Genomic DNA, 12,240 nt, shown 5'->3' with positions numbered 1-12,240 from the left:
TTATATCTTAATTTAGTGTTTATAGGTTTTCGACTAATCGCGTTTTGTGGATGTGGCAGTGGTCAGAAAAAGCTCATTAACGAATTCTTACTTAAGTGTTAGAGAGACGGCAAGAGAGCTCGACATCTATCGCGAGTCCATTCGAATGATTTTGCTGGATATTTTTTGGATGAACTGCGTCCTTGCTCGACTCGTCCCGATATAGTTGAATATTTCTCCAAAAATGGTACCGCAAACTGGTCTCTTTGGACATATTTTGCGCTTTATTTACAATTTCCGGGGACTTTTTTTTGTCAAAATTATACATTGTATACACTATATTTATCTCGAATAGTTTTAGGTGCTACATGCAACCGTTAGGTGAACAAAACTATAATACACTGTAGCAACATGTTGCAAGAGTATACAAATTTACATATTTTCTTAATCTTTTACCGTTCGTATAATAATAAAAAGACCACTGTACTCGTATTTAAAGGCTCTTAAATTGCGGCGAAAAAAAATCAATAAAGATTAGAAGTGGCAGAGGAATTGCCACTCGGCCTACAGTAAAAGTGAAAACGCAACAAATTAACCAATAAGAAAATTGAAATGACTTTAAATGCCTTTTGATTTGCGCAGATGCAGTGCTGTGCATGGAAATAGATCAGCTTATCAAAATAATTCCAGACCACGATACGATGTTTCCATCGCACAATTCAAGTTCCGTTTTTTTTGTCTAAGCGATAACTATATCATATTTCTGGCGCTGTCTTTTTTCATTACTCTTACAGATATACTTGAGATATCTCCGAATTTGGTTCGAAAATCTTTGTGAAAATATCATTTTCAATTATTTTTTCAAAAAATTCCGAGGAAATGTTTGCATTGACAAATGGTTCGACCGATTTATGAACTGTATCAGTGGTGTAACTTTTCTTACTATAAGTCAAAGAAGCACGAAAGCTAACTGGTTCTTCGAAATTACCTTGATTTTACCATCATTTTAAGTTTTTGGCATTAAATTTTTGTTCTTTGTCCCTATTATTATGCCCAACGTGGTAAATATCCATGCAGCTATACAAATATGGCAATGCATGCGAGCCCTTTGAAATGGAAATGTGGCACTCATCAGACTTTTGTATAATTTATTTGCGACAGCAGAAGCCTATTTCTCATTGTTGGACTTCCAAGTGCAAGTGCCAATGTGGTCAATTAGAATCAATCACAATTCCTAGGCTGCCATTATAATCGTTATGCACGTATTTCAGCAAGAGTTACGACTTTTCTGGGTTATTATTGAGAACCACTATTTTACGCATGCAACTATTTGTGGCTTATGTTTATGACCCTTCGATGGTAAAAATGGCTTGAAATGATTGGTGGTTATGATCGTTACAGCTCGGGTTGTTATGTTTCTGGTGCGTGATTTATAGCTAAGTCTGCGAAGGAGTAAGCGGAAGTTTTATAATTCCTTGAAAGAGGAAATTAGCGATTGTGATGATCTAGGGTCAGGGTTGGATCATTACTATTTTAATGGTGGAGGCTCCGCGGCAAGCAATGTCAGATATCTTATATTATATATTCCACTTGATGATGTGGAAACTAGAGCTATTGGTTTCCGACTAATCGACTAACCGGATAGGCTATTATTCGATTAATAATATTCGGTTTGCACTAGCCGGATATTCGTAAGTCGTCGACTATTCGATTAATAGTGGCAAAGTTATGACTAGTCGAATAGAATTAATCGGTTTATATTTTTAAGAACGGTTACAAACCAGCTATTCGAATAATCCGTTTTCATGTTTTTTGAATAGTTTTAAGAGCCCTAGTGGAAACCACTTCTAACTGAATTCGGGTGTGCTAACAGATAAGGAAAATGCCAGTTCCTCCTAGCAACCACTAATCCTTCAAAGTGATTCGAGTAAAGATTTCAAAAGTAGAATAAACTTCGGAGAACCACTCTAGAAATTTTTCAGTTAGACATCCTCATATAACGCTTCGTAGTTTCAAATATAAAGAGTGATCCATTTCAAGGTTCTCTAATTTTTTTAAGAAAAAACACGGAAACTTTAAATTTAAAGAGGAAAGATTATTATCATTCGAAAGAACATTGTTTGGCATTTATTTTTTGGAGATTATCTCTTTCAAATGTTGGCCGCTGCTACGTCTCAGATGTACATCCGTTGAGTCCAATTTTCAATGACTCGTTCGAGCATTTTGACTGATAACTGGCGAATGACCGGAATGGACCGCATAGACTTTAGATTTTACATATCCCTACAGGAAAAAGTCTAACGGTGTGATATTACACCATCTTGGTGGCCAAACGACCGGTCCAAAACGTGAAATCATCTGATCACCGAAGTGTTCTCTCAACAAATCCTTGGATTGTTGCGAGTGTGTGGGAAATGTCGCCGAGATCACGAGTTTCGATTTCTGGCATCAAATAGTCGGTTGTCATGTCTGATAATGGTAGCCATTGACGGTTACGTTCTCACCGGCATCATTTTTGAAGAAAGAGCGATGACTCCACCGGCCCACAAACCACACCAAAGTTATCGTTATCTGAATTAAATGGCAGCTCTTGAATCCCTTCATGTTGCTCTTTGTCCCAAAATGCGGCAGTTTTGCTTGTTAACGCATTGATCCAGAAATAAGCCTCTTCGCTGAACAAAATTTGGCTCCAAAACGTCGGATCTTCTTGGAACTTTTAAAAAGCTTATAGAGCGAAGCAATGTCGCTTAAGAAGGTCGAGCTTATTCAGTTCTTGCACAACCTGTATTTTGTCCGCTTTCAATTTAAGATCTCGACGTAAAAAGCGCCAAGTCGCTCCACCCGTCAGTCCGAGTTGCTGCGAACGAATCGACTCTCCACGGTCTTCGGGTATACTCTCAGCTATGGCTGCCATATTTTTTTCACTGGGTGATGGAAATTCGGTTGAAAATTATCCAATAATGAATGCTGGGTCTCAAGATGGGTGATGGTGTTGCGAATAGTACGCTCAGTAGGCCAATTATGTTGACCACAAGTTGAGTGAAGTGCGCGACAAGCATTCTTTTCAGAACGTGAATTCTCGTAATAAAGTTAAACGGTTTGTAAACGTTGTTCAGGCGTAAGGTTCTTCATGATTAAGTGCCAAACAATACTGAACAAAAATTACATGACAGCCTGACACGACTCACGCGTTATCTGTCAAAAAAAGGCTATGGAAAAAAGTACCTCTACTTGGATTATATTATATTATTACCTCGTCGGCGATAAACCAATTATAGCAATCATCAAAGAGTGGATATAATTTTTGTAGTTAAAGTATTTTCGTTTAAACTCTGAATTGAAATCTTGATTCTTCCTTTGTCACATATCGACCGTATAAAATTGGTTTATTTTGATTTAGCAACTCCAAACACTGGTGGGAATCATCAATTCATTGTTGTTCTGAGCTTTGCTTTAAGCTTTCGCATATATTACATAAATATTCATGACCTACATATATGCCCAACATATTCCTTTGAGAATGGATATCTAACTACTCGCTTAAGGAATAACTGTGATAATGTTTAACGTGCCTTTGGAGGTATGGTCTATCAAATAGACATAAGAATTCAATTCTATTGACGACCTCTTACAAAAATTTACGATCCAGCCTGTGTGGTGTACAATACCATACGTGGAGTACATATGGTAAGTTTGCCATTAAACTGATGCGGCTGAAATGTTGGCCCACCTATCGTCTAAGTATATACTCAGAGTATATAAAATGGAATATATTTTCATGTTGGAGTTTTCATGCGGAAGCTTAGGCGTTTTGCCAAATTAGTAGCTTGCAATGTTTCTCCCCATACAAAGACTTACCTGCATGTATGTACATATGCAACAACTTTGAGTGCAATGTGTCCACATAAAATACACGCCATTTAAGCTGCACTGGCATGCATGCCTGGTTGTTGTTGACCCATCTGATGTTGACCGCTTGAACTGCATATTGATATGCGGAAAAATGAAATAAAACTTCATTTGCTTTCTCCTTTTGTTTGGAAAGTTTCAGTTTCGTTTTAAAGTTTGTTTGTGTTGTTGGTCGCTTGTTGGGTCGAAAAGTGCAATGGGCGCTTGCCTCTAAAAGTTTTAACGTTGTCCAATTTTGAAATTTGGAAATTTTTGTTGGAGTTGGATAAACGATTGAGTACGTTGAACTTTGTCATGTGCTGATTGATTTTTGATACTTATTAAATATGAAGATGTGGGGCATGCATGCAGCTACCTCGCAATTATAAATATAAAGTAGTTTTTTGGGTCGGTATGTTTTTGATTTTGATTTTTTTTCAGAAAATTTAGCAATAAGCATATTTAAATTATAACTGGATATTTAAGGGCCTCCTATGAGAGATCCAAGGGCTGAAAGCACGGATTGAACTCGATATTAAGACTGGTCAGTGTGAACCTTTTTAATGTATTTTTCCACAATTAGTGGGTATACGTAAGTAGAACGAAATGTGACAAATCGGAAATTGTCTCCGTAACTGTTTGGAGAATGCTGTGTGCTGCTACAACAAAAAAAAATTATCAAGGATTTTGGACATTCGCTTTCTAATCAGGCGGGTCCACAAAACTGGAAGTTTTTGAGGTATCCAGCTGAAATTTTGCATAGGTTCTTTTCTTTTTTTCCCAGAAGCTGCTCATGCTGCTATATCGGACGACTATAGCATATAGCTGCCATACAAATTGAGCGATCAAAATCTAGTTCTTGTATCGAAAACTTTTTTATTACACATGATATCTTCACGAAATTCAGCGTGGATTATTACCGAAGGCAGCGCTATGATCTTCAAACAAATTGTTCAGATCAGACTACTATATCATACATCTGCCATACAAACTGATCCAAAATCGAAAAGATCTTTTTATACTCCTTTATGCCGTAAGAAATCACTTGTTGACCGTATTATATCTTTGATACAGTTCTCGCTTTTTCTTTATAAATATTCCTTCTTCAATGACTGAAGAACTGGCTCGCAACATATCAAGCCGCACTCGTATATTTGTACTCACCATATTTCTTATGACATGTTTATTGAACACTCGCTGTCTTAACCATCATTATCTTAGCATACTAAAAGTTTTGCTCCCAATTTGCGCTACTTAAATATTTAGATATGAAGTAAACAACGTGTCAACCTAAATAAAAGCCCAATAAACCAACATTTCACCTTATTAAGGCAAGAAGTCAGCGCTTTTTGTGGTTGTGTTGATCTAAGCCATCGATCGATATTTCTTAGCTTAAAATAACAGTTCTTACGTTACACTAACAACATTTTTACCGACACATCAAATAGACTTACATATATAGTAAATATTTACATTTGTAACAGGTCTATTGAAAAGTTCCCAGCCTTACCAGCGTAAAACACATTTTTTTGGCAAATTTCGTTTTTTTTTATTCAACATAGTTCCCCTCCAATGTGAAACACTGAACACCAACTTTTCGATACCATTTTTGTAGACCGATTTTGCAAAATAGGCCTCAGTTTCGGCAATCACATCTTCGATTGACGAAAAGTTCTTCCCAGCAAGCATTCGCTTGAGATCTGAGGACAGAAAATAGTCGCTAGAGGCCAGATTTAGAGATTGCGCTGAATACGGAAGCAATTCGAAGCCCAATTCGTGGATTTTTGTCATAATGTTCACTGACTTGTACCAAGGTCTTGGTGAAACAGCCACCTCTTTTTCTTCAAATGCGTCCTTTTTCGTACGACTTCGTCCTTCAAACGGCCGAAAAAACGCTGTGTATTAGTCGCTGTTGTTGGCCCTTCCTTTTTCAAGGTAGCCTACCATAGAAAAATTATTCCATGAGCATCCTAAAATACAGACACCATAACCTAGACAGCCGAATGCTGCGTGCAGTCCACACTGGACGACTGTCGATTGGACTTCGGCATGAAATGATGGGGTCATGTTTCATCCATTGTGGCATATCGATGCAAAATCTCGGGTTTATTACGCTTGAATATCTACAAACACTGCTCCGATTCATCAACTCGTGGCAAAATGTGAGCTAGCGCGGCACCCACTTTGTACGGAGCTTTCTTATACCGGAATATTCTTCGCCATTTTTGTGTCAAGCCGGAGACTTTTCAACTGACCCCTTACTTACCATATACATTTCTAAGGAATTGGTCATTGACATCGATGAATTATTGAAATTAAAGCTAAAATTCATTTGTTTGTCACTGTGCCACACTTGCTCGAAGTTCCCAAAGCTTTTATAGCATAAAGAACCCAAACTAAGTTCTCAACGGTTTTGGTGTTTTTACTTTACTGGTCGGGGAGACTAGGCACGCAAGCACCTCCTGCTGCACGCATTGCCACAAGGATAAAAATAAACGCAAACGGCTAAGACCGGAAGTCGTGAAGTGCAAAAGCATTCGCTTTGACCTTCAGCTTCTAGAACATGGAACGTGCGACACTTTCCCGCAAACATAATGGGTGTTTTTAAAAGGATTCGTGCGTGTGACTTGTGGTGGCAAATGTAATGATGATTAGCAGCGACAAAATAAATATTGTGGCACAAGTTTTCTCTTTCGTTTGCCCTTTGACCTTAAGATATGTATATACGTATATATGTATATGTGGGGTTGGCTTTCAAAAGCGGAAGTTGTATTTTCCAACGCGATTTTGGTCAACTGTAAAAACAGCATCTAAGGCACGCGTAGAAATATGCGGACTTGCAAGTAAATAAATAACCGTTAGCACCTTGCAAAATGTGTGTTTAAAAGAGAATGACTTTTTAATGCCTTTTTGCAATCTGCCGCCGGAAATAGGCTGCAGAAATGTGGAAACGAGTGCTTCAAGAAATGGAAATGAAAACAACGGTTAATTAATGGAATGAAAATATATTTATGACTAAAGTAATTTCTTCTTATTCTTCGGAACCAAACATTAATAGTTCAATGAGTTTGAACCAACATTTCTCTTTCTCAAAGAAAAATTCATTCTTTCCATCGACTGCGGTATTCGCGGTTACCAAAGCGTACAGAACTATAAATCTTCCACAGAACCTTTCTGTCGCAAAACTCGCAACGCCGACTCATCAGTTGTGTCCATGCGTCTGCACCATATAACAGGACGGGGATGATGAGTGGCATGTAGAGTTTGGTCTTTGTTTATCGAGAGAGGACTTTATTACTCAATTGCCCACTCAGTCCGAAGTAGCACCTGTTAGCAAGAGTTATTCTGCGTTGGTTTTCGAGGCTGACGTTGTTGTAGATGTTAATGCTGGTACCAAGATAGAAGAAACTGTCTACGACTTTAAAGTAATGACTTTCAACAGTGACATGGGTCCCAAGTCGCGAGTGCGACGACTGTTTGCATTGGGGAATGGGGTTCGCCATCTCCTGATGTTATGCCTTCACTGCCATTCAGCAGGCTGGAGAAGTGTTCCCTCCATAACTTTAGTATGCTGTGGGCACCAGTCACTAGATCACCTCTGCGGGTTCTACAAGAGTATGCTCCGGTCTTGATAACTTCTGTTAGTCGTCGCACCTTTTCGTAGAATTTTCGAGCATTACCTCTGTCGGCCAGCTTGTCAAGCTCTTCTTACTCACGCATTTTGGCTTATCTCTTGTTTTGTCTGCAAATGTGTCTCATTTCCCTTTTCGACTATTTGTTAATATAAATAATATGTCTATTTTCTTTTAGTTTTAGTCAAATAAAAATAATGAAAAATGAGTGAGAATTCGGAAGAAATGCCGGAAGCATCTAGTGAGAATGCCGAGTTTAGGGAAAAATCAGAAAGCACTCCCACAACAACGCCTGCAGCGCCAACGACAACTTTACCCCACGAAGAAATAGTTTCAACTACCTCAAGAGAACAAATCGAAGAAGTTTCCACAACGCGAGAGCAAGAACAAAGCACTTCCGAAAGTATAAATGCAGAGAAAATTGAGAGTGAAAATGCAGAGATAACTGAAAGTGAAAATGTAGCCAATGCGACAGTTTCTCCAGATGTTGTTGGTGCCACTGAAATCTACCGAAACGAGAGCGCCGTGGAAAAAGCGAAAGTTGGTATGGAAAAGGACGAAAAAGAAACCGTGCTTGTTAAAGAAAAAGAATCCAACCAAATCCACAATCCAAAATTAACAGAAGCAGATAACAATACTCAACCATCAGCTTCGGCACCTTCTACTGAAGCGCAGTTGGACGACAATTACGCACAGCATGTGACGTATGAACCCGATGGCAGCGCCATCTATACGGACCCCAATACGCATCATCGCTACAAATGGAGTACAACAGAAAATAATTGGTTGCCTTGTGACGCCGACAAAGCTGAGAGTACAACAACGTCCACTGAAAATCCCTATGAGAATGAGCACTATAAATGGTGCATTGAAACGCAAAAGTGGATACCGAAGGTGCAGCAACAAACAACCGAAACGGAGCATTACAAATGGGATGCGGAGAAAAAGGAGTGGATACCAAAAACGGGCGCCGCACAAACAACAGATCCAAAATCGAATGCCACTGATCCAACGAATGTGATCTATGACATTGACGAGGACGGCCAACGTATTTACACCGATAAAGATGGCACGGTGTTCTTTTGGGATGAGAGCAAGAACGCCTGGTTTCCGAAGATCGATGATGACTTTATGGCGCACTATCAGATGAATTACGGTTTCATAGATAATACTAGTGCCTCGGAGGAGGAGGCCAGACGTAAAGCGGAGGAAGAGAAAAAGCAGAAAGAATTGGAATTGCAACGTATGACCGAGGAGGCAAAGGCGGCTGCAGAAGCGGCGGCGGCGTATGCAAATGGCGAGGGTGCACCTGCTATAAAGCGGAAAGCGCAGGAGCCGCCAAGTGAGTAAATTGAATTATTTAATTTGTTTGTGAAAATCACTTCTTCATTACTTTTTTTTTAGAGTGGTTTGATTTGGATCCCGAGCAGAACACGAAAGTTTATGTTTCGAATTTACCCTTGGACATTACCATGGATGAGTTCGCCGAGCTGATGGGCAAATGCGGCATGATTATGCGCGATCCACAAACGCAAAAGTATAAACTGAAACTGTATGCGGAGTCCGATGGTCAACTCAAGGGCGATGGCTTGTGTGATTATATTAAAGTGAGTATCAAGATTATTTTATTTCTATTACTTTAAAAGTACATATGGTATGGAGTGGTTTATTTGGAATTTTTATTCAAGAAATGTCGAACACTTTGTTTTATTAAGACAATTTTTGATGAAAGTGTCAATATTCCTGTTATTTTCCATATTCTGTTTGATTCATTGACTTTTCCATGTCCCGGATGAAATCTCTTGCATATCTCTTGCGAATGGCCACTATAAACTGTAGACACTTGACGGTCGGAATCAATGCTTCAATTTTGCAATTTTCTTTAAAAAATTTTAAACGTAGCGTGATTCATAAGGTTATGGGTTCTCCATAATTTGAAATTAATGAACTTTTTCATGATTTTTTAAAAACTATTGTCTTTTTCGAAAAAGTCCAACTATCCTATTAGTGCCGGCGCAAGGTATTTATTCGACCAATAACTGATATCTCGGTGCCATTATAATTTAGAAATGTATTAGAGTCTGGGATGCAATTTCTCTAATGTTAATACGGTCAAAGTTGATGTACTTCAAGCTTAAATTCTTGGGAAATATTGCTCTAAAAACCACCTGGTTCTTCTTATAAATATCACGGTAATAATAACTCTAAATCAATACCGTGGAATACTGCTTGCGAATAACAACTTTTTCTAGTAAATGTTACGGGGGTAATAACTCTTGATTAATGGAAATTAAGGCAAATCTGTAAAATACTAATTTACGCCTTGTCATACTATTGGAACTATAGTGAAATTTTTGGTAATAATAGAGGGTTAAAAGCTCTTGGATAAAGTTGAATTATACTGATAGGGAGAAAATAATTTTTTATGTACAAGCATAATTCTGAAACAGTAAATAACATTGTCTTTTACTGACATATGAATGGACTACAGCTGTTAGTTATAATAAATACTGGTTAATACTGGGAATTTCTGGAAATAATAAGTATTGGAATTTTTTACTAATATTGCACAATTTAATTGTAGTTAATGTGGGGAAATACTATTATTATTGATATTATTGAAATACTCGGACAATACTGGGAAATGTTCGTTGTAAAACACTTTTATAGAATTTCGGAAAAAATTCCCATAATGTTTATGGAAATTTAAGGTTTTTACCACCGCTGAAAATTTCGCAAAATATGAAGTACTGGTTAATACTGGGAATTTCTAAAAATAATAAATGTAGGAAATTTTGGTTAATGTGGAGGAATTCTCTTATTATAGAAATGCCCTTTGAAAAAAGCTTTTATAGAATTTCAGAAAAAATTCCCATAATGTTTATGGAAATTTAAGAGGTCTTTACAACCGTAGACAATTTCGCAAAATAAGAAATACTGGTTAATACTGGGAATTTCAGAAAATTATAAATATTAGAAATTTTGGCTAATATGCAGATATTAAAAATGGTAATGTAGAGAAATACTATTATTATTGAAATACTCGGGAAATACTGGGAAATATTTTTTTGTAGAATTTGGCAAAAATGCTGACAATGTGTTTGGAAATCAAAGATATTTTTACTAATTCAGTCAAAAAACGTACTAAGGCCACTCAGCAGAATAGCTCAACGTCCCTTCGCTAATGTTCACTAATAATTTTTTCCAATAAATAAAACATTAATTTATTGGTGTTTTTATATAGTTTTCAAAACTTTATTGTTGCTTCAATTTTACTTCTACCTTTCACATTATCAATGTATGTTTGTATGTAGCTGCTGCATGTTTGCTGATTTCCAAAATTGTTTTTTCACAGCTTCACTATATCGTTGGAGCTACATACATACATACGCTTTCATATTACAATTACAACAAAGTTTTGTTTTTGTTTTACTTACATTTTCGTTCGATCATTTTACTGTTAATTCTAGGGTTAGTTACATATTTTACGGTGCTCGATTCGCATGTTTATATATTTGCTTTGAATTACATAATTATTCTTAAATATTTACATACAAATTTTCTGTATTCGTATGCATGTAAGTGTGTATGTAAGCATCTAAGTAGAATTCAATATGTTTTCATTACGTGCTCGTTTTCATTTATTCATTTATATCATTTACTCGTTTATACTACAATATCAAGACGAAAAACATACTGTGAGGTAATAATTAGATGAAAATTGCATTTAGTTTAGTTGCACATTTCGAATCGGTTTACATATGTATGTATTGTATGTACTTCGTTTTATGTATGTACATATGTATTTGTGTATGCTATATGCTTTTATGTACAAATATTTGTATTGTAAGAGACGATTGCATACGAAATCGCTAACAATAAGTTGTTAAATATTCAAAAAACAAAAAAAAATTACAAAAATCGTGTTATTAATATCGTTCAGTGTTGCTTTTTTATTAACAGTGAAAATTAAAATTTAATTTTAATATTTGTTAAAAGCAATTTGTTACATGTAGTGTTCATTTAACTTATTTAAGCAAATGTTTTATAGTTTTATTTTTATTCTTTGTTTTAAAATTAAAAATACAAAAGGCTTATATTAGTAGTTTCTATATTTTTTATGAAGTTTGAGCTTCAAAATTATATTTTTAGCGCTCAATATGCTTTAAATTAGTTTATAAATATTTTTTTCTTATGTTTATAATAAATTTTATTATTTTTGTGCGGAAAAAGTGTCTTATACTAAGTTATTTCTTAGACCCGATTAACATGTTTAACAGTATTGTGAATTTTTGGTTGAAAAAATTGTGTAAAAGCACTTAAATTTTAAATAAAAATCTGTGGAGGTTGTTAAATACTTTGAAAAAACATTTTTGTTTTACATTTTTTCCGCATTAGTGCTTATTTTAATATTTATTTAATTTATTTTTATTTGTTGTTGTTTTTATGCAATTTATTTGTTATTTACTTCTATGCTTCAAATAATTGTTTAAGTTTTTTTTCCAAATTTATATAAAACATTATTTAAAATTAAAAAAAAATTTAAATTAAATTTAATAGTTAATCTAATTTGTTTTTCAATTTTTGAAAAAAAAAAATATCAAAATTGTGTTTAAATTCTCAAAAGTTAAAAAAATAATGTTGAATCTTTAAAAATTAACTAGTATTGAATTTTTAATAAAAAAAGATGTATTACAATTTAATTAAAAAAAAAAAACAAAAATATTTATACATTTTTTAA

General features: G+C 35.6%; 2 protein-coding genes across 5 annotated transcripts in view; one reads left to right on the top strand and one right to left on the bottom strand.

Annotated features, from left to right (window-relative positions):
* LOC126760985 (heat shock protein 23-like) overlaps positions 1-12,240 on the bottom strand; it is a 450,653-nt gene that overhangs the window by 424,497 nt on the left and 13,916 nt on the right. The window lies entirely within an intron of this gene.
* Positions 1-12,240, top strand: part of LOC126760963 (HIV Tat-specific factor 1) — a 37,157-nt gene that overhangs the window by 20,079 nt on the left and 4,838 nt on the right. For 2 of the 4 annotated variants that reach the window (XM_050476804.1, XM_050476803.1), the window contains exons 3-4: positions 7,684-8,841; positions 8,904-9,106. In XM_050476804.1, the coding sequence (XP_050332761.1) occupies positions 7,704-8,841; positions 8,904-9,106 (1,341 nt within the window). In that variant the 5' untranslated portion in view covers positions 7,684-7,703. Of the gene's footprint in view, positions 1-7,677; positions 8,842-8,903; positions 9,107-12,240 lie in introns of all 4 variants that reach the window. The other 2 variants (XM_050476801.1, XM_050476802.1) reach the window with 1 other exon arrangement.

This window comes from Bactrocera neohumeralis, chromosome 6, assembly GCF_024586455.1.
Source record: "Bactrocera neohumeralis isolate Rockhampton chromosome 6, APGP_CSIRO_Bneo_wtdbg2-racon-allhic-juicebox.fasta_v2, whole genome shotgun sequence".
Taxonomy (NCBI): domain Eukaryota; kingdom Metazoa; phylum Arthropoda; class Insecta; order Diptera; family Tephritidae; genus Bactrocera; species Bactrocera neohumeralis.
Note: the sequence above shows the minus strand (reverse complement) of the source record. Positions and strands in the feature narration are given on the sequence as shown.